The sequence below is a fragment of the Epinephelus fuscoguttatus genome, linkage group LG5, assembly GCF_011397635.1.
Source record: "Epinephelus fuscoguttatus linkage group LG5, E.fuscoguttatus.final_Chr_v1".
Taxonomy (NCBI): Eukaryota; Metazoa; Chordata; class Actinopteri; order Perciformes; family Serranidae; genus Epinephelus; species Epinephelus fuscoguttatus.
In genome coordinates, this window is record NC_064756.1 from 34,826,315 (window position 1) to 34,850,121 (window position 23,807).

A 23,807-nucleotide genomic window follows, 5' to 3' on the forward strand; every position below is an offset into this window, starting at 1 on the left:
ATTCCTCACTTATGATCCACTGGAAGTGTGTGACAGTGCATTTTTCTCCAGACACTCTGCCCTCTGCATTTATATTCTTATTATTTTCTTATTTTTTGTGGCCAGGGCGTTTATGGTCTCATAACCCCACAGTGCTCAGGTGAGGTCGGGGCTTAATAAAAAAGTTTGTGACCAGGTGCCAGACCGTAAGCAGCGGGCATCTGAGAGACACAGCAACGCAAATACAGTGAGGCAGAATGCCAAACAAGAGTAAATCTGGGGTTGGCTTTTTACTTTCACTTTCGCTGGCAAGCCTATTTACAGTGACAACAGTCCTGCATAGTATGCCTTTAACTTGAGTATTTCCATTATATGCTTTATCAAACTTCTGCTCTACATTTCAGATAGTAATATAGTCATTTTTCATCTCCTATTATTTTTAATATATATAATACAGTTAGAAGTTACTTTGCAGATTTCACCTATAAAAACAGATGAATGATTGATTAATACAATATTATCTATTTTTATATCTTAAAGGAATACTTCACTCCTCAAATGATCAGTTATGTATCATTTACTAATTCAGGTTTTATGTTGACTTTGGAAAGAAAACGGTTTTGTTTTTTTTCTCGCTTGCCCTCACTGTGAAAGAAAAATCCAAAAAATTTTGATGAATTGAAGTCATAGAGGACCGTGTTTAACAAAAGCAAAATCACAGATGTCAAAAACATTTTTTTCCAGTCATATGTTCAGTACTTCCCAACACATGCATTTTTGCTAAGTTTACTATTTAAAACTTACTATTTAAAGCACTTCCCCATACATAGGCACAGATGAGTAGCACGCCTGCACAGTTTATGTACAAGTGTTTTAAATGGTAACATTTCAGCAAAAATGCATGTGTTTGGGAAGCACTGAGCATACAACTGAATAAATGAGACTTAGATTATACTGCAGGAGTTGTGAGAGCTTGTAAATGGATGTTCTGATATCATTTTGCTGAATACCTGAAGAATTTTCTCTTTTCTGGATTCTTCGTTCACCGGAAGCATCACAAATTTAACATAACACAGGGTGAGTGTTTACAAATGATCATTTAGGAGGTGAAATCTTCCTTTAAACTCCACAATAGTTTGTCACATTATCTCCATCTCAACCAGCTACATTAAAATGTTGTTTCCTCATGAATGCACCAGTAATAATGATGAAATCCCATAAATTATATACAGAATAACACAGTATAATGTCAAATCTGTGTAAGGACTACTTTAACTCTTGTGCATTTCTGCTTTTAATACTTAAGTTAAGATTTTGAATGCATGACTTGTAGTCACTATGGAATATTTTGACGTGCTATTGCTACTCCCATTTACTGTAAATAAATAATCTGAATACTTTTTACACTACTGCTTTTGATCATGCCCATTTTCCGTATGTTTCAGTTTTGATGTCGCTCTGCTAAAACCCCCTCCTGCCTCTATTTTAAATTACCAAACAAAAAAAATCAGACTTGACAACACCTGTGGCATACACTCACACACGCACACATCTACAGTGTGTATATAAACACATGTACACAACACACTGAGAGAGAAGGCATATGGGTTGCCAGGTATAACAGAACCCAGACTTCAAAAGTGGGCACTAATTCAAGCCAGTCTATCTTAGCATCGGCACCAGCCCGGCCCTCTGGCACTGCTGAATCATAAAGGCTCAATACACTGAGAGCTCTTCATGCAGCACGCTTTCCCCTAGTGGCACCTGAGCAATCTTTGACAAAATGAATTCAGCATGATCAGCTTTTTGACCACAGCGATGATAAAGAGAGAAGTCATCAAGTCTACCGCTTTCCACTGAGGTCCAGTGAGAAAAGAGAGGAAGATGCTATCTGTGGTTGATTTTTGGTTCAGACCGCCTCATGAACTCCTTTGACTGAGCCGCTGAGTGTGGTCCTCGTTTTCTCTTAGATATACCCGCTGGTCTCATGCACTGCAGATAGGTGCCAAGAAGCCGTCTGCTCCAGAGAGTACCTAGAATTGACAGTGCCTCCCCAGCCTGGCCACCCAAGTGTACAGGATGTGAACTAATACTTTACAGTGAGGAATCGTACTCCCTAGAGATTAAAAAAAAAAAAGGCCCAGGGATGAGTCTGGAAGGCACCCAAAGGTCTGTCAGTAGTTAATGCTAACTGACAGGAAGGTCCAACAGAAAGAGCAACAGGAAGAGGAAACTCTCCCCCTCAACATCCTGGATGGCTTGCTTATGTGTGACTGGATATTTTCAGACACCGCGCAGTGTTTCTGTATTTGTGCTTCACAGCTGGTATTGACATGGCAAAGTTTTAGTGTCTCATTAGTAACTTGAAAAGCATCTGTGTTCCACTTTGTGTGTGCCCACTATTATGCAGCGGTTGGGAAAGTAATGTTGCTCTACTGACTGATATTTACAGTTTGTCTTGGACACTTGTGACATGGCTGTCTGTCTGCTGCTTTGCTTGTTTGTTATTGCTGTCTGGCCACATCACATCTCAGCTTTTCACGCCACTTGAGATAATTCAACCCCGTTACGAGAGGCTGGGGTGGTTTTCTCCACAGCCTGTCTCTCTTTCCACCTTGTTTGCAGAGCTGTGTGGAAGTCTTCCTTCCCTTTCAAGTCCCACAGTCATCTAATGGTCAGAGTGTGTGCACGCAGACATCCTGAGTCACTTATGATGCGGGTTCCTTTCTGTGGGAAAGCTTGACCATGTGTGCCGTGCTCAATCGTTCATTGCTCATAAACAGTAGGAGCACAGCCTGCGATGTAAAATAAACTAGCTGCCACAACATGTCGTCGCTACCGTTAACTAGCGTGAAAACAACAACCACGCTGCCAGATGAAAGGGCTGCAGCGGGTCACACAACTGCTCTGCGCCACTGTCGCTTTGATAGCTAAACCCAGGGCGCTGCCTTGTTTTATGAGCTCAACTGCTGGAGGGATGCTGTCTAGCACATTAGTCCAACTGTGGGGTGTGGGTGTGATGCAGAAAGGTGGTGTAACCTCCAGGTGAAATGAGTAAACAAATACTGCACTGTCTGACTCCAACACAACCCTTTGACCCAACCACGTAGCCCTACCTCTCTGTTTTGCATATTCACGTCCAGAGCTAGAGTGTCCAGATTCTTGGTGGGATAGAGCAGTAGGGTAAAGTGTTAGGGCGACATGGCCTTCCCCCCTTCAGAGGCACTCTTCAAACTTAGTGCTATGAGAAATCAGCATGATGGCTGCACAACCAACAAAAGAAACCCACAAATGCATTTTCTTTATTAAAAAAAGTTAAAAGTCCCGATAACCATTGTATTAACTTAGTTCTGTGTTGTTTTAATGTGTTATGGTCTATGACAAACATAACAAAAGAAATCACGCTGAGGTAATCTGGGACATCAGGTAAAATGGGTCAAATGAGGTTTAACATTTTGGGCTCTTTAAATATTAGCTGCCAATCATCACAAATATGTTATTGAATTTTTCTACAAATGTCCAGTCCATTACATGACACAATAATTTTGACTGGGCCAAGATAACAAGGATGAGCACAGCAAAGGGTCAAAAAAAAGCTGTGGCCCCAGGACTTGAAAGGTGAACCACGTGGCATGTTGATTTTCACTTTGTTTATGAGGGTGTTGCAGCTAAAAGAGTAAGGGTATAACATCAAATATTGCAGGATGTTGCATTTTAATAGATGTTTGACTTGTAAAATATTTTCACAATACATATTGGTTTTTATGGGAAAGGGTTTTGAGTGAGTAGTTAATACATTTAGGTAAAATCGAGGCAACCAGGTGCCATAAATTTATGACTTATACTATTGTGTGCCACCCTGTCACATTATATTTTCGGTACTTTAAATATGTCAGAGATGATGCAGTGAGTTCATGTCAACCACAATAGTCCAGAATTAGCCATAACTGTTACATGCACGCATGTCCACTGTAGACAATGTGGAACCAAGGAAACAGGCAGAACAGAAATAGCAAGACAGAAGAGTTGGGGGATCTTTTTTAATGAATAGCCACATGTTACATGAATGATTTAATGAACAATGACTGAACTTATAAATGGATTTAACCATTTAAAAAACAAACATGACTGTCCCATTTTATCTGATCATGACTTCAGGATGATGCAGGGGTTCTTGATGTGGTCAAAGGTCCAAAGTTCATAAATGGCATAGAATTTCAAGTTCAAGGGGCGTTGGTGGCTTAGTGGTGGCCCATGTACAAGGCTGTTGCCGCAGTGGCCCGGGTTCAACTCCAGCCTGTGGCCCTTTGCTGCCCGCACTCCCTCTCTCTCTCTCCCCCTTTCACGCTTGTCTGTCCTATCAAATAAAGGCTAAAAATGCCCAAAAAATCAAACAAACAAACATGGCAGCACACCGGTAAGGTAAGACAACATGTTTACATGTCGTTTTCTATATGTTCTCTGACATTTATGCTAACAATATGAGGCGGTCTTTGTGGAGAAAAAGCTTGTTTAGTAGATTAACTTTGCACTTGAAGGTTGCCCGTTCACTTACGTTTTAACAGGTCTGACGCTACGGCTGTAGGCTAACGGCTAACATGCTAACTATTATTTGTATGTCACTAGTCACTTGAAACAAATTTAGGACGATAGGAGACAGGTTGAAATAAACCGAAATTTCCCTTTAGGTGAGTTGTTGGTGTACTGAAAAGGTGTTGTTAGGAAAATTAAGGCAAAGTGTACAAGATCACATGTACAGTTACATGAAAGTTTTTGGATCCTTGCTGAGTTCAGTAGGGTGGTTGATGTCATTGGGCGATGTAGAGCTTCATCTGGGGTGGTCACTGTCTATAAATATTAAACTCAGGGTGTTTCCCCTCCCTCTTTCCTCATGCTCACTAACAACCTTTTCACCTCCAACATTTACAGCCTCTTGATTCAGTGTGTCTATTTCACATCCTCCACTGTCTGCCCTGCTCTATCTATCTGCATTCCTCCCTGCGAGCTTCTGTCTTTCTCTCAGAGGCACACAGACACGGGTCTATTTGCTTGAATTTCTCATTTCCTGTTTGGGGTGTGTATCCAATCCCTTGTTCTTGTGCCCAGCACACATCAAACACTTGTGCTGTTTCAAATGAAAAAAAGAAACAGAAAGGAGGATATGCAGAAAGCATATAAATGAGAGAATGATGGCAAAAGTAGATGTGAAGGGGAGAGGGGTGCGTGTGTGTGGTGAGAATCAAGATGACCATGACAGTGGAAGGGAAAGTCCTGACTGATGACACAGACACAGAGAAAACCAAAGGAAAAATGAAAAAGGAGTAGAAAACACAAAGCAGTTAATTATCATGACATCCAGAGATACGGCCAAATAAGGCTAGACTTGTGCCAAACACTGAGTTCGTACTGCAAAGTCGTTTTTCATCCTAATCTAATTTTTCAGGAATCTGGGCTGCTTTCACTTCCCTTAGCAATTTGTTTTTATTTATTGTAATTATCTGTTTACTCGGTCATTTTCTAAATTTCCTTTAACAAGGCTGTGGTGCCAGTCGATCCGGAGGCGGCTGCTGGGTACGAGCCATAAAAAAACACAACCTCCCAGAGTCTGCTTCACATTTCCACCGTCAAGAATTGATTCCATTCAGGCTGTGTGTGGGCTTACACTCAGGTATGGAGCTGTGGTTTCAATGGCTAATGCAGCTCCTTATTGTGTTAGTTCTCAGGTCAAAACTGCCTGCTCAATTGGAAATGTTTTCCAAAAACTAGCCCCATGCCAGTGCAAACTCACAGTCTGTTCTAATACATTAAAAAAAACCCTGCTTTTTGTTATCGAAGTGCTGAAATGAAAAGGGATGTTAATGATGGATGGGAGAGTCATTTGGACACATTTGAGACAATTTACGGGTTTCTCTCTGTTTTCAATTGTCTCAAAGCTTTTATGTAGAAACAAACAACCAATTTTTTTTGTGGCAAGAACTATCAGTTTTTCCCTATTTTTATAGCGGAAAAAAAGCTCAAAACGTCAACTGAAACAACTCAAACCCCACTGCAACAGTTGCTTTTATCAAACTATGGATATATCCAGTAACATCATATTTATTTCTTTCATAAAAAATGACTCTGTAGAAGTGAAAAATACAATTTGAGAGAACTACTCAAGTAAAAAAGTACCTGGTTAATAAATTACTCAAAGTACAAGGTACTTTACATTTAATATTTTTAAGGTTCCAGTGCAAAATAATGAAAAACAGCACGTGTTGATAAAACTTTTTTTTTTTTTAAAATGAAGCAGGTAGGCTGATCAAACAAATAAGGATAGTCTATTCATTTATGAACAATCTCCTACTGTCTCTCCGTCTCTTTCTCACTGCCCTCTCTTCCTTATCATAACATCAAAGATTAACATTACACATGCTCACCTAAACTAGCAAACTACATTTTTACTTTTTTTCATTTAGCTTGCGGAGGTTAGGAGTTTTCAATGCATAGATCTCAGTGTTTCTTTGGGAGGCACTCCAAGTACTTCATCATGTAAATGTTGTGATTTTGGTATAAAAATTGTGGTCAGATGTGGCCAGGCTTTGTTGTTGTAAGCTGCCTCTTGTTCTGGGTTTTACTCTGTCATCATCGCATCATGGTTTCTTTTTGAGCAAATTAGCATCTGCAGTGGAGGTGCTCCTCTCGTGCTCTCCCCCCTACACTTAGTCCCCACATTTAGAACAGACAAGTTGTAATGAAGGCATAAATGGCAAATGTAGAGTAGTAAAGTGTAGATTACCAGCTCAAAAATATACTAAAGAATAGAAGTACAGTTTAATTACAGGAACACACAGAGTACTTGTTCCTTAGAAATAAAAATATACATACTTTTTTACTTAAATGCGTTGCCTGTAATGCATTACACCCCCCCAAGTCTTATTTATCCAGTCGTATGTTCAGACACATGAACTTAGCTAAAAAAAAACAACCACCTCTTAATTGATAAAACTGAACTGAAAATAAAAGGTATGCTTTCATCAAAGCCAAACTCCAAAACTAAGGTTTTAAAAATGCATGTGTTTGGGAAGTACTGAGCATGGACTGGATAAATGAGACTTGCATTATACTGTGTGAGTTGTGTGAGAGTATGTTAACAGATGTTCTGATGTTGTTTTGTTGTTGTTTAAGATGGTCTCCAATCAATAAATCAATATGTTTGCTGTTTTCCGTGGAGGCATGCGAGAAAAACAAAGTTTTCTTCACCGTTTCAAGGTAACACAGCATGACTAACTGATTAACTAACAGTCATTCTGTGGGTGAAGTATTCCTTTAAGTTCATCCAGAACAGTCACAACCTTTTAATCTGAAGCCCTATTAAATAACTCCAAACTGTGCCTTTAAATGCAAAAGTTAGAAAAGAATTTTAAGAAACAAACAAAGCAATAAACACAATCATATTTTTATAAAACCATATCTGCTCACCAGGCCATATATACTGCAGCTGATTTCATTGCTGCCACTGAAGGTAACAGCCTCGCTTTATACTTAAAACAGCCCTACAAGAAATGTAAACAGAGGCTCAACAAAATATAAACACAATTGCTTTCTATACCCGCCTCCAGTCCCCACCCCGAACCACCCTGGTTACAAGTCCAAGAAACACAGCAGGAAACAGAAAGGGGTTTTAATGTGGAAAGGTAAAGCCAGCAGCAGACGTTTCAGGCAGGTATGCATCATGTTTCTTTTTCCAGTGACATGAAATTTCCAACTCCTCACTCCCCTGTAAATAACTCCAGTGAACATGCAATGTGTCATTTCAGGATGGTGATTTACGCACTGATCAACGGGAGGTACACGGAGGAGAGAGTTTGTAATGCAGCCCTGTAATGTGAGCAATCCTTACGATTCGTAGATGACTCAAAGAGATATCTTAAAAAAATGCTCACAGGCAAGAAAGAGGGAAATAAGAAATAAGAGGAAGGGTGGCGCTCAAGAGGATGAGCCCCCCCACCTCCCACCCCAAAATTTATCTTTAATTTTGCTTGAAGTCCTTTGCCCTGCCCGCTAGAAAAACATATGGTTCAAATAAGTGCGACCCCCTACAGACCCCCTGGAGTCAAGCTCTCATTAGTGAATTATTTGGACAGAGTGAAGCAGAGGAGGGGAAGCAAAACTGTTTCAGCTTCTCCAAAATACTGGCACCATGACGTTAAAGGGGTGGAGTAAAAGAGTAAAAGTGGGTGTTTGGAACACTTACTATGCAATGGCTTTACATGTTACAGGATAATAAATAGAAAGAGGGTCTATGTAACATATACTCCACTCACTCGGAGGCCTCATCATTCATTGGCTCGCGACCTTGGAATGTCACTCACATTCCCCCCCGACCTTCACGTGTCTCTTTCTCTGGTTGCTCGTATATCTATGCGCTCCTCCACTCATGTTTGTTTTAACTTTCTCAGGACCCCTCCAAAGCCCACGCTCATGCATCGTGCACCCAAGAGGACAGCAATTTCCCTCCTCCGTCCTCCCGGCAAGCCAGATTTTCTCTACCTCTCTCCCTCCCACACTGTCTCTCCCACTCACTGTCTGCGTTTACTCTCATGTGGGGCTGAGGCTGTAACGTCAGCTTTTTCCCCCTCCCTCAAGCGCTACTAGTAAAACCATCACAGAGCTAGACGTGTTATGGCTCAGAGTGAAAGACGAGTCATAGGTGCTCTTTGCTAAGAGAAAGTGAACTCACTCTTTGGGGTTAGTAAGCACTCGACAGGGGTCACAGTGAGTCACCCGACTGCTTGGCCTCTTACTCTTCACTGCGGGATGTCTCTTGTGAGTCAAGCAGCAGACTGGACTGGACTGGGCTGTATCCTCTGTGTCACATGCTTCTCCAGAGCGTCTCTCATTCTGTTGAACTTCTAACCCTTACCATCTAAAACCCAAACACACCAAACCACAAACCTATATGTCAAAAGGGTTGACTTTTCCTTTCTGGTGCGCAAGCAGTGGCGCCTCCAGATTTTTTTCAAAGGGCTGGTCAGATGGGGCCACTGAAAAACTTGGGATGGCACACCAAAACCAAAAGCTATAATTCATTTTCAGGAATATGATCATGCTGCTTTAATTGTCTATATGGGCTAGTTGAACGATACGTCAATATGGAGAGTTGAGGAATTGCATTCAGAAGTAAGTACCCACCGATTTTCATTCAGATATTCTGAGGTGAGAGTTCAAGGGACCCCTTTAAAAATGGCCATGCTGGTTGTTCCCTCACCAAAATTGAGCCTAACTTCAGAGCAATAATAAGCCCCCTTTCTGACAAGCTATGCCAACATGGTTGGTACCAATGGATTGCTTCTGTCACTGGTTCCCAACTTGGGGTTTCCCAGCCCCCTTGTGGGGTCACCAAAGCTTTACAGGGGGTCACAAGGCTTTCTTGATTTTAAGGAGTGTAAGAAAGCTTAAAAAATAAATATACAGTGGACCTTTATGTCAGAACTTCATTCATTTCTGTGGAGAAAACTAAATTAATTGGTTATTTTTAAAGTTTAGATTATTATTCATGACATAAACTTCTCACAAAATCTCATGGGCACACTGAAGACAGAACACAAGCTATATTCACACAGGTTTTACTTTACTACACAGCCTGGTCCTGAAATTAAAACAACTAAAGAGCCATTAGAACAATAGCCAAGTTTTAGGGAGGAGAAAACACTGAACTTGTCAAAAAAGAAGCCCATTCAGTTTGTATGATTGTAAAAAATAAAGACATGTATACATAATACAAACAGAGAATTGCATAAAAAGTTCCCTGTCAGGAAAACTCATCTCTGATTCAATCTTGACAGGAAATAATCTGCTAAAATTCATCCAAATCTCTCATTTTACACAAACTTCCTGCAATAATTGTGTTCACTATTTGGGTTAATTGTACAGTTTACTAGTTGTTCTGTGCTGTTATTGTCAACTATTGTTACATTATGAAATATCCATAAAATATGTCAAGTTATGAGGGTGCCACAGCCTATTAAAGACAGCATTTGTTGGTGGGGGCAACTGTATCAGTGGGTCTATGACCTACCCCAACCACACCCCTCACATGGAGGCGCCACTGTATACAAGACTGATGTCTCCTGACTGACCACAGCACACAGTGTGAAGTTTCAGCAAAAGAAAGGTGTTTCATCTTGGATGTGTTTCTGTTTAAAGGTTGCGTGATGTTTTTGCAAACCAGTTATATGAGGCTTGGGTGCGTCAGATGCCATGTGTGAGTGAGTAAAGTTGTGGGGATGTGCACCTGTGCCACATTTGTCCCCGCCATGCCATATCTGTGGTTGCCCAGAGGCCGACATTGCTGAGTTCAGATGGCAGGAAACTTCCACTGCAACATCCTCTAGCCTTGAGGCATCTGGATTACGACCAAAAGGACATGTGACTGATATTGTACTTTTTCATTACATAGGCCCACATTTTAATTGTCTGAAATATTATTGCAGTTCAGTCAGAGAGGCAGAGACTTGAGGAAAAAAGGCATCTCTCAAAATTTAAGTCTTAATTCCAGACAAGCCAGGGGAAATTGGCTCCTTCGTGAATCATTTACCTAATCTTTAACTAATGACTTGGTGTAACACATTACTCAGCATCTGAGCATTTTTCTGGTTAACCTCACATGAACATATCAGCAGTCTAATGAATGCCTACAAACCCAACCTGTTATGTTACTTAACTTCATTGATTTTTCAGTGAAGGTCTACACTGACCCCTGCTGTTTAATAAACTAAAATAAGCTGTTAGTAGTATTAAAAAATGTCATAGCATCTCTCAGGCTCCCACACTCATTTTATTTAAATCGAATACCAAAGAAAATTATTGTTGGATAGGGAAACAAAACATAGCCACAATCAATAAGGAGACCCATCCCAAAACATGCAGCTTCCTTCACAGGCACAAAAACGTCAACATAACATGCATATGCCTAAGAATTAACCAAACAAGATAGTTTAACCTGAACTGGTGTATTATATTTTTTATAATATTTTTATATGTATTAGGCTTATTAAATAAAAATGACTCAATCAAATTCATTATAGTTTGATTTCGCATCTGTATTAAAGTTTCTCTGATTTCACTGGTGTGTATTGTCTTTTTCAAGTAATAAACATTTTAACAACACTAATTTAATATAACTAAGAATTATGACTAGCCTATTATTAGCATTGATTGAAATTATCCTTTGCAATATAGTACCTATATACCTATTCTGTGCAATGAAATAAAGCTTAATTCATTTTATTCTAATCTTTTAAGTAATAAACAATTTAAGAACACCAATAATTAACTTTGGTTACAATTACAATTTTGTTACTTTCATTATCATTATTCACTAAAGTTAATCTTAAAATATTTTATTCTCTGAAGTGAACTTCAAAAATGAATCTGAACCATGATCTGAACAATTGAAGCAATGACAACAATAACAACCTGAAGAAAGACTTTACGACCTTTACGACTGTGCAGTCAATGGCGCACGTACCGGATTACGTCAGTGAGAAGAAGATGGCGGAGGGAGGTAATGATGCAGAGCTGCTGAAGGAGAAGGCGAATAAGTACTTTAAAGGTAATGTGACAGACCTGTCAAGTCAACGGCTTTTATCAGCTGTATGTAACAGATAAAGATGCATCTATTACTTACAGTAGCAACATAACTGTGCAGCACTACACTCCAAACCGGAGCCGGCAGCTAACTGTTAAGCTAAGCTAACATTGCTGTGAAAGCATGCTATCTGTAAACCCCATTCATTGGATTACGCTGCACTGTATTGAAATTAGCTGGTTAAGCTAACGCTAGCTAGCAGGCAGCAGAACAGCAGCAGCTAAAGCATAGATGTTAAACCGCGCCATCACGCATGTCATAGATACACCATACGAACAGTTCACATTTATTTCCGTATATGGTTTTTAACCGCATGGTGTGTTCGCCTGTTTGGTTGTATTGAATGCTGTCATGTTATCGTGAAGCTTAATGTGAGATTCAGATGTAACTCATAATGTTCTGTTAGCCAACATGAGGGCAGCAGCAGAGTCTCGGTTTAACAGCAGTCACATTATATTTAGCTTATATTGGTATACTCAGTGTTTCAGTATGGTAACTGTACTTAGATTTGTCCATTTCTTATTAAAGTTAGGTGAGTTCATGTTGAAAGGAAGTAACACCGCACCTTCCTTTGGGTCGAAGACATGCTTCAGTTTAAAGTGGTGGAGGGAGTATTAAGATATTTTACTAGCAAGTGAAAGTAGCAATACTACAGCGTGAAAATACACTGTTATAAGTAATTTTCAAATTTTATTGAAGTACAAGTACGAATGTATTAGCATCAAATCATACTTAAACCCAAAGTAGCACTTACGCAGAAGCATCCATGTCATTTTCACATATACTGTACTGTACTGTACTGGATTATAATTATCCATACAATAATGTGTTCATCACATTAAGGAAATACTTCATCCACAAAATGACCATGTGTTAATCTCTGAGTCATGCTGTGTTACTCTTGCATGCCACAGAAAACAGCAAACATAGAATTACTGATTGATTGGGGACCACATTAAACAGCAGCATTAACTTGTATCAGAACACATATTTAAAAACTCTTACACAACTCTGTGGTATAATCCAAATTTCATTTATCCAGTGTGTGCTTAGTACTACCTTGAAGTTAATTTTTGCTAAAAACCTTCCTGTTTAAAACTGAGCTCAAAGTGAAACTTATCTATGCTCTCGTTGTGTGAGTTGTGTGAGAGTTTGTAATTGGATGAACTGATATAATGTTATGCTGTTGTTCGACGTGGTCCCCAATAAATCGATATGTTCAGTTTTCAGTGGAGGCATACAAGAGAAAAAGTTCCCTTCACAAATTCATAATAACACTGCATGATTAACTGATTTACAAATGGTCATTTTTCTGCATGAAATATTCCTTTAATGTTGCAGCTGGTAACGATGGGGCTAATTTTAATTACTTCATATACTGCTGCGTGGTTGAACTTTTGATTCTAATTGCTCTTTTATAGTTTCTATTTTTATTCTCCTCTTGTATGTGTTTTCTGTAGTTCTTATTAATTATTTTTTTTTAAAAAAATGCTTTAGCTTTGTATCTATACATATTACTGTTGTGCTGCTGCAACACCAGAATTTCCCTACTGGGGATCAATAAGACTCATTTTCACCTATAATCATAAATATTATATTTTTGTGGTGGCACTGACAAATCTCATAAAAGCCTTCACAATGAAAAAATGCCTCCCTAATAATTATAATACTGTAATAATAAAAATAATAAACAAATGCCCCTTCACTAATAAACAAATACGCTTATATATGGGATTAGGTCTTATATGGGGTTTCAATGAAAATAAACCAGTAAACAAAACAACAAAATAAAGCCTGTGGGCATTAGGATATCTTCAGGCAAGCAAAACTCTTGCACGGAAATCACTAAGAATTACCCTGATGCAGTTAACCTAGTGTTCATTTATATTCCCTCCACCTAGGTGTCAGAATGACCCTTCAATCGACTCTTGAGAAATTGTGACATTTGGCTTAATAAATGAAAAATACTCTCTATTAATCTGAATCTGCAAAGGAACAAGTGATTTATAGCTTTCAAATAAATGCAGTGCAGTAAAACGTATTACTGTATTTGCCTCCAAAATGTAGTGGAGTAGAAGTAAGGAGCATAAAATAGAAATAATCAAGTGAAGTTAAAATAGTTTCAAAATTGCTTTACTTACTTTACTAAATATACTTAGTTACACTCCACCACTCTCAGTTTGAAAAAGAAAAGCATCACTAAAAAAGTCATTCATTATGAATGATAAAGAGGGTATCTTTAGACATGCTCTCTGTAGGTTAAGGATTGGGATTTCTAGAGGCCCTTGCATTGACAGGGTTGAAACCATGATGAGTAAGAGCAGATGTTTGGAAAGGCTGTCTGTTGTAGGATGGGCAGGATTGATTTTGTCTGAGGTATAATGTATAAAATAAACATAGGATAGAGTTAAATAGTTACACATTAAGACTCAAAATCAACTGGCAATTGCGGTTTAAATGTGCCATCACATATACTGGAAAAGGCAAGCATATGATCTGTCCACGAAGTGTTTTATTTATAACTGATATGCAAGTAATTGTAAAAAACAACAACAACAACAATAATGAACAGGTACGCCCAAGTGGGTAGACACAAGAACTGTAGATTCATGTCAAACACTTAACATTTCACTGAGATAAGCTGTAAACTAAATTTACTTATGGAGTCTTAATTCAGGATTTGGTAGACAATATGAAATGCTATATTTAGCGATCAAGTTAAGCCCTACAGAGTGGGAATAAGAATAGCATGTGTCATGGCAGTGATATTGGCTACTTAGCATTTGTGTGTAGTTTCTGCATCCCTCTCACACACACACACACACACACACACACACACACACACGAAGGTCACAGAGAAAAGCTTGTGTGGCTGTAGAGCAGGAGCACACTGGGTTAGCAGCAGCCACCTCCGTATCTTATGCACACTAATTGGATTAAAGGTGTTTCTCTCTCTCTCTCTCTCTCTCTCTCTCTCTCTTTTTAGGCACCCCAGTAGCTTACCTGGTAGAGCATGCCTCCCATGTATTTAGGTTGTATCCTTACCACAGTAGGCCCTGTGCTGCATGTCATCCCCAGTCTCTCCCCTTTTTCCTGTCACTCCTTACCGTCCTATCCAATAAGGGTTAAATGCCTTATATACGTCTTGAAAAAAAGGAAAGGAAGTTTTTCGTTGTGTCTCATAACTTTCTTTTCCCCAACGTGTGCACAATCATCCATGCACAGATGTTCATATGTGTGTGGGCTGGAGATGAATGATTGTATATTGATGCTATGAGTCTTTTGTGATTCGGATTATTTGAACATTGGGATTTAGCTAAAACATTGTTTCTGGACTTAGTTATGCAGTTTCATGATTGTTAGAAATGTAAAATGAGTGAAGTATGCATAACTAACATCACCTCTTAGATGCTATATCACCCTCCCATACTGTAGATTAAATGTTTAGTTAAAACTAAATAATAAATAATGCACCAATAATCATATACAGAATATCGTTACATCGTCACAATGTATTTGGGTTGCGCTGTACTAATTTTATTCTGGAGTTTTTGTCAAAATCTGTCAACAGTTCTAGTCTGAAATTAAAAAAAAATGAACCCGCCCTATCTGCACTGTCTCTAACATTTTTATTGGTACTTTATAGAACCAAGAACTTTGCAGTGAAGATGCGACTTTTGTTTTTCAGAGAAAGACTATGAAAATGCAATCAAGTACTACTCAGAGGCCTTGGAGGTCAATCCCTCCAATGCCATCTACTACAGCAACCGGAGCCTGGCATACCTACGCACAGAGTGCTATGGCTATGCCCTGGCTGATGCTACGAAGGCCCTGGAGATAGACAAAAATTACATCAAGGGGTATTACCGCCGTGCCACCTCCAACATGGCACTGGGCAAGTTCAAGGCTGCACTTAAGGACTATGAGACGGTAAGAAGTATATCATCTCTGACTATTAAGCCACGTTTTCACCAAACACTTTCAATATAGTACCCTTAGAACCGGTACAGAACTCATACACGTAGTAGCTGTAAGTAGCTGTGCACTTTCAACTGCCTTGTAGTCTGAAGTGTGACCATCATAATTTTTTTTGTAATTTTGTCAAAAGAAAAAGCTTTTCTGTTCCATCTGTTGATGTGTCACCATGAGTTAGACCCATCGTGTGGCCTTAACAGCCTAAAATAGGGATTATCCTTTAATCCAGTCATGATGCCAATTAGATCCAGTTTGAAGGTGCTCATACCACAGCTGATGTGGTGTCTATTGTGGTTTGTGCTATTCTCATAATAAGCAATATAAATATAACAAGGCTTTGGCAACAAAGACCTGCAAAGCTCAGCCACAGTCAGAGCAATTTATCACACAAACTGGACCAAGCACCATGACAACCCATAATAAGAGTTAATCCTTTTGAAGCAATAAGAGAGTGGAGCTAGTTTTATATTTACTCATAGATCTATAGATGTATTGTGCATAACACTGTCTGACTGTGAATGGTAAACATATTTTTCATCCAGTGTAAACTGCAGAACTAAAACTTAATGCACATTTATTGCCGTTTGTATCCTGGTCTTTGCAACTGCACTGAGTCAGTGTCCCTGTCTGCCTCGATGCCAGTTGATGATTAACCAGTGTGAATAATTTATTTCATTTCCTCGTTGTGATGATAGGTAGTGAGGGTTCGACCAAATGACAAGGATGCAAGGATGAAGTATCAGGAATGTAACAAGATTGTGAAACAGAAGGCTTTTGAGAGAGCCATCGCCAGCGATGAGATTAAAAAATCTGTTGTTGACTCACTGGACATCGAAAACATGAGTAAGTGTCCCATGTTATTGTACAAATGTATATACATTTATATCTGTAATCATAAGGTGCTTTAGTTGGTAATTGTATATATCATATTAACAGGAACTAATGATGCAAAATATATTGTAGTGAACATTTAATTTTTACTTCATTAATTTTGATCTGAAATTAAGACGATATTGTATTGCAGCAATTGAGGATGAGTATGTCGGTCCCAAACTGGAAGATGGGAAGGTCACATTAAAGTTCATGAAGGAGATGATGGACTGGTTCAAGGACCAGAAGAAACTGCACAGAAAGTGTGCTTATCAGGTAAACATGTTTGTTCATATGAAATACACTAAGTTAAGGAAGTTTTCTTGTACCTGCAGTAACAGTTACTTTTCTCACTCTTTCAGATTTTGGTGCAAGTTAAAGATGTTCTATCGAAACTACCAAGTCTTGTTGAGATCACATTAAAAGAGGTGAGGACTTTGCAGAGAATCACCACTGAAGTGACTTTAAATTGTTTTTAGTTCATGTAGAACGAGTGCAACAGTAGCCTTACATTCTGTGATCAGCCCATGATAGGACTGTAGGGGTTAGTCACAGCACAAGAGTTAATATTAGTGATGCACATATTTGTTGCCAGTGCATTGGTATTGGCCGATATTAACCTTGTGGACTGTTATAGGCCTATCAGTAAATAAGATGACATTAACTGATGGCAGTGGTTGATTTTTTTCATGCTCTGGCTCAAAAGCAGGGGTTCAAAACTAAGGTCGTCCTGGGGACAGTAACAAATATTTTGGGAAGAACAAATCTTCCTTATGACACCTTTGGGACAAGAGGATGCAGTTAACTCAATATTGACGCGTCAGGGAATGCACCTTGTTTCTTCTCTGATAATGTTACATTGTGAACAACAAATCTGTGTTTAATTGGCAGGATGTGAGCTAATAAATGTTAGCTGTTAGCTGTCGGCAGCCAGTGGCCACAACTAACTGCTATGGAGGCACAGATGATAGTAAAACAAGTAATTTCATGGGGGTTGTGATGCACAAACAAAATTACCCTCTGATTTACAGATGTCTCTTTCACAATGTAAGTTTTTTGGAAAAAGTTTTGGGGCCAATGGCATCACATGATAGACTCAACTGTTTGGCTGCTACAAAAATTGGCTTCAAGCCTGGCGCACAATTTCCCAATCAGTGCATCCCTTGTAAATAAAAATAACAATAATAATAATAAAATAAAAATATAAAACATAATGTTCCTGTTATTTTTCATGGTTGTTTTTTACAGTTGTCCCTTTTTGGGACTTTATTTATGGTGTTCTGTTTCTTTTTGCCACAGACAGAAAAAATAACAATTTGTGGTGACACCCATGGGCAATACTACGATCTCCTCAACATCTTCCAGTTGAACGGCCTCCCTTCAGATACCAACCCCTATGTATCCTTTTCTTTGTGACAGCCACCCATCAGCTTTGAGATTTGTGTTCAGTGCAGTCATCGTCCTTGTTTGTTTCTCTCTTTGTCTGAAACAACAACAGTGGCCAAAAGCCTCAGAGCTTGTGCGTCATAATGCTTAACCACAGGATTCAGCTGTTCAATGGTGACTTTGTGGATCGTGGCTCTTTCTCTCTTGAGGTCATTCTTACCCTCTTTGGCTTCAAGCTGCTCTACCCTGACAACTTCCACTTGCTTAGGGGTAAGAGCACGTACAGTGTGCTGTCAAAAAGCACAACACTGAAATTAATTTATTATCCTTTTTCATGTTCACGTTTTATTTGGTTTTTACTGTTTTGTTACAGACTTTTGTATGAAGTTATTTGAACAGGGTTGTTTAACCAAGATTTTTATATGCAGGTAACCACGAGACAGACAACATGAACCAGATGTATGGATTCGAAGGGGAGGTCAAAGCCAAGTACACAGCCCAGATGTTCCAGCTGTTCAGCGAGGTCTTCCAGTGGCTGCCTCTAGCACAGTGTATCAACAACAAAGTACTGGTAAGCAGTGACGTTGTGAGCTGAAAGCAGTCACAGGGTCATACAGCTGGTTTTGTTGCTGTTCATCACGTCCAGTGTCTGTTTGATACTGAATTCTGTAGGCAGTTAAGTTGGTGTTGTTTTTCAGAAAGGATTTAAGGATAGAATTGAACCTGAAAAGGGGTTTAGTGCAGTAAAGTTACACAAGTTTCCCACGGTCAGTTACATCCTGGTAATGTTATGAAATTAGAAAAACTGTTAACAGGACATAACTGAATAACAGGAAAATGCAGAAATGCTGTTGTGTAGCAGGTTGACCAAGGCTTTCAAACTGAGATCTTAGACAGATAAGATGTGTGACTAGCTGAAACTGGTGACAGTTACTATTGATGGATAGCTAACATTTGCTTGAGTGGTAGGCAGTACAGTCATACAGTTTAGCAGCATTGGACTGTCGTGTCCAACTATATCTTAGCCGCGATCAAACCATTGGCTATGAACAGGTTGGTTATTTACAGACAACACTAAGCATAATAATAATACCTGTTGGCCACCAGGTACCATGATCAGGATGTCTGGATAGTTAATATCTGGCCAGTGTGTGAGGTCACAGATTTGCTTCGAGGGGGAAGACTGAAGGAACATGACAGCGATGAACCTTTGTGTATTTAGGGATAGTGAACAGTCATATTCATAACATAAATACAAGACACGTCCATAAACTCGAGGTCTGTTTAATAAGAAATAAATGTATACAAAACTAAAACTACTTCAAGTCATGGAAATGGGATAAAACATTATGGAAAAGTTATGAGAAGGTTTTGAAAAATCATTGGTAAAAATGTGCGGGAATCCTGGATACACGACTAACAAGAATTACCTTTACGTTTATGTTCATCCTGGAGAGATGCATTATATATATATGGCCTTTAATCACAGTCAGTGTGTTTCCTCAAAGCGAGTTCTACCAGGCTGTGCAGCCTGTGATGGATTATTTTATCATCTTTAAATATAGTGACTGTAACTGACGATGTGTGGGCTTTCTTTTTGTATAATGGGAAAAATTATACATGCATAATCTGCCCAAATCTTCCTGATGACTGGTGTTATTTTTGCAGGAGTAGTGGTTTGATATTTTCTGCTGTGCACATAGTCTTAATGAGGTTCTCCTCCTCAGGTTATGCATGGTGGACTGTTCAGTGAAGATGGTGTCACATTGGAAGACCTCAGGAAGATTGACAGGAACAGACAGCCTCCAGACTCAGGTAGGTTCAGACTCCAAATGCAGCATCAGTAAAAAACTGGCACTAATAAATCATCCCTAGAAAGGAGAACAGGTACATTTCAACACTTTCCTCTGCTTTTTCACAGGTCCCATGTGTGACCTCCTCTGGTCCGATCCACAGCCTCAGGTCAGTTCCCACTCAGTACCTCATTAGATCTGTTTGCTCAGAGATCCAGTGGTAAGATTTTACATCTCTCTCTCTCTCTTTCTCTCTCTCTCTCGCTGTCATGTAGAATGGGCGCTCAATCAGCAAGCGAGGAGTGAGTTGTCAGTTCGGGCCAGATGTGACAGAGCGCTTCCTGGAACAGAACAAGCTGGATTTCATTGTGCGTAGTCATGAGGTCAAAGCTGAGGGCTACGAGGTCACTCACTCAGGGAAGTGCATCACCGTGTTCTCAGCACCCAACTACTGGTAAGTAATCATGCTGGCTGACTTAAGAGTGTAGAGGCCATTGTTACTAAGGCTGTTCACTTGAACTGTTGTGTTCTGCTTTCCCACAGTGATCAGATGGGAAACAAAGGAGCTTATATCCACCTCAGGGGATCAGACCTCAAGCCAGAATTTCACCAGTTCACTGCTGTGGTCAGTATCCTGGACTCAAAATTGCAACAGTCATCAGAGCTGTTTGGGGAAATGACATCATAAAAATTGTTTGCCACTGGTTGTGGAATTACGCCCTCTAATTGATGGGTCCTATTTTAATCATTTTTGGTATCAATGGATTTTAGCATTGGTAATACTGTACTCAGGAGCGTCACTGTATTTATTTACCACTTGCTTAGCCCCGTTTTTTAATGTTAAATTCAGACAGTCTGAAAATCAAAGTTATTAACTAAATCTCCTTCTGTAATGATGTATCACATTACAGCCACTTTATTTAAGCAGTTATCAGTCCCTCCAGGATGTTACATCGTTGCGACCACAACAATTAATGCAAATTCAGCCAGTCCTTGTGAATTTTGTATGACTTTGGAAATTTATTGATCACCTCAACTTAATTGCAAATTTGATCATTTAAAATGGGGAAAATCTTACTTCGTTTTAGAGCTCTGCCCCTCCTTGTCCAGCTCTCTCTGTCTCTGCTCATCATGAGATTACTGCTGCAGAAGTGTGAGCTCTGTGCCAGGGACAGTTACATACACAGTGACAGGGCTAACTTTTAGCATCTCCTGGCTAACATTAGCCAACTGTTATTAACGGGTTTAACTACAGAGTTATACTGTTAGGCGTCAGTGTGAGTTTGTTGGGACCGTTTAATAGCTCGGTGTTGGATGTTAGCTGCTGCTGCTGTGTTAGTTGGTGCTAACCGGGCAGAGAGAGCAGGAGGAGAGCTGCTCTCTGAAACGACAAAAGGGGCAGAGGTCTCCTCAGCTGTCAGCCCCCCTCCACCACTATCACAAGTAGATTCTACTTCTTTGGGAAATACTGAATGCTCATAACAATAAGCTCTGAATCCAAGACAGCATTACAACTATTTTTTTTTCCAATTTTCAAGTGTAAACTTTTTTTTGTAAGTGAAAACTTTTTGACATTGCAAAAAATTTCCTGAAAACATTGCAACATGCATGGCAGTTTTTTGAAAAGCTGCTGTGAAATCAGGCATTTCAGGTCACTCAATCCCAAAAATAGCCCACAAAATCCTGGAAGGACTGAGATATGCAAAATGTTATCAGAACCAACTGGTATGAAGACAGAAACATCTAAAACAACTACAACAAATCCACCTTTGACTACTAGCTGAGGCATTTAACTCAGGTGAGGTTGGGGCTTTACAAAGCCAGCAACTGGGTGAAAGTAATAAGCAGGCTTCCTAGAGACTCTGTGCCAGAAAACGCAAATGTAGTGAGGCGAAACAGCAAACCAGAATGAATCTGGGCTTGGCTTTTAGTTTCACTTTCACTGACAAGCGCGTTTACAAACATTAACTGACAGTCCTGCATAGTAGACCTTATAATGATAAATTTAGGGCTTTTATAAAGCTTGTTCAAATATGATCTAATGTTTGTCTTCCTCTCACTCTCCTTTACAGCCTCATCCGAATGTCAAGCCCATGGCGTACGCCAATACGCTAATGCAGTTGGGGATGATGTAGAGGCCACACAAATCTGTCTGTGACACTGACGACCTCCCATCTGACCTGAACCATCCCAGCCACCTCACTCCCTACAGTGCTCGGACATGCTCTCGCTCATGCATAGCCTCAAGGGATCCCTCTCCCCAACAAACTTCCGCTAGTTGTAAACAGAAAACACATGGTGTAGTTCAGATGGGAAAAGATCACTTACACAAGCCCAGTCCAGAACTGGGCACATTCTTTCATGTTATCAGTTAGAACTGGAAAAATCCCCATTTCCATTGTCCATTTGCCCGCTCATGTGTTCCGTCACTGGGTAAAGAAACCAACCTTTCAGATGAGTCTCCTTGGAGCTGCTTGGTTTTAAAATATTTAATATACTCAGCAGATGGGATGAAATAGCTGATATGTACCAAAGATCTGTAATGAAAATGATTGTTCAGTTTTTACAAGAAGCGTCTTGTGACTCTGAAACCCAGCATTGTACTGTTGGCCCGTGTACACAGCTTGGAGCATTGGAAACCAGGTTAAGAGCAGCATGTCTATCAGTGTTTCACAAACTAACCTACAGTATGTCAGTTTGTTTATTATTTTAAAGGAATACAAAAATGATTACATGTATGATCCCAGTACAAAAAAAAGAATAGATTGATTGTCTCTGGCTACACTCTTAAAGGTGCTGTTTGCCATTAGTGGTGTATTTAGTTGGTTCAGTCATGTAGCTGGTAACATTTAATTTGCACTGCTGCACTGCTTCCTGTTGAGGAAGATATTGCTGCTCTCCATGTTTTCATCCTCGAGCATCATTGTGCCACTCACCCGGCAGCTCCCGCACAGTCTACTCTCCAAACTAGCTTTGGTGTAAGGCAAACACTGATGGCACTCTAGTCTCCAACACACGTTCAATTACTGGTGACCCATGTGTGGATTTCCTCAGTACACAAACGTCCAAAATGCAATCCTGTCTTGAAACGCACAGCTGCATTGTCCAATGGCCCTCAACTTTTTAGATAAAGAAATACACTGATGTGTATGTATATATACTGTATCATTTAAAGATTCCGTGTAATGTTTGGAGAAAAATATTGAATAAAAAAAATCCAGTCCAGTGATTTTAGAAACATGCTGATATCTTTATTTCTGTCCATTAAAGGTCCAGTGTGTAGGATTCAGGGGGGTGTATATGGAATGGAATGTATTTTCTGTAGTATAATGATTATCTGAAAAGAAGAAGAATTGTGTATTCATTACCTTGGAATGAACCCTTTATATCTACATAAGGAGCAGATCCTCGTCAAGGGACTCCACCTTTTGCGTGTTCGCCAACAGTGTCTCTGTGACAAGCAGCGTATAAAACAGATTTTTTTTTTAACCATTAAACTGCTTTATTCAGTGTTTTTACCAGTTTAAATCACTGGGTCTATTTGTTTTGGAGAGGAAGAGACCTCTGCGATAAGTCGGTTCCTGGAATCTAGATAGGGAACAAATGACCCGCCCTACTCTCCCTATGGTTGGCTAGTACTTGTTGCCTTCCTTGGTTGAATTGGTCAAGTTTAGGCAAATGGACCGGGATTGGTTAGGATAAGTCAGTCAGAAGCAGAGTAAGGTGCACCATTCTTTCCAATCCTTGGATTTGCAAATTTGCTCCTGGTAAGAACCTCTTGAACATCTGGATCTTGAGTTACCAGAGAAGAAAAAGTTGAGCACACATTAGCAGGTGCTGAGTGAGCAGCACAAACAGCACCAGAGATACACTAATTTGTAAAGTGGAACTCATTTATTCAGTTTTTACTGGTTTAAATCATCAGGTCAATTTGTTTTTGAGTAGAGAAGACATCTGCAGATAATTCAGCTCCCAGTAACAAATTTCAGAACTCTGGACACACAGTGTGGACCGAAACACTTATATGTAAAGTGAAACTGCTTTATTCAGTGTTTTTACCTGTTTTTTGTTTTTTTTTTATTACCTGGTCTATTTGTTTTGAAAAGGAAGAGACCTCTGCAAACAATTCTACTCCCGGTAAAAACTTCCCGAACAATAAGCACTGAATGCGT

At 39.6% G+C, this 23,807-nt stretch overlaps 1 protein-coding gene across 1 annotated transcript; it reads left to right on the forward strand.

The window, feature by feature from the left end:
* Nucleotides 1–11,443: 11,443 nt before the first annotated feature.
* ppp5c (protein phosphatase 5, catalytic subunit) lies at nucleotides 11,444–22,864 on the forward strand. The gene is made up of 13 exons (XM_049577190.1): nucleotides 11,444–11,575; nucleotides 15,300–15,541; nucleotides 16,282–16,429; nucleotides 16,611–16,732; nucleotides 16,819–16,884; nucleotides 17,756–17,854; nucleotides 18,007–18,112; nucleotides 18,271–18,413; nucleotides 19,570–19,657; nucleotides 19,764–19,804; nucleotides 19,911–20,089; nucleotides 20,179–20,260; nucleotides 21,708–22,864. Exons 1-13 carry the CDS (start codon nucleotides 11,479–11,481, stop codon nucleotides 21,768–21,770), a joined length of 1,476 nt encoding a protein of 491 aa, XP_049433147.1. The 5' UTR covers nucleotides 11,444–11,478; the 3' UTR covers nucleotides 21,771–22,864.
* The last annotated feature ends 943 nt before the right edge of the window (nucleotides 22,865–23,807 follow it).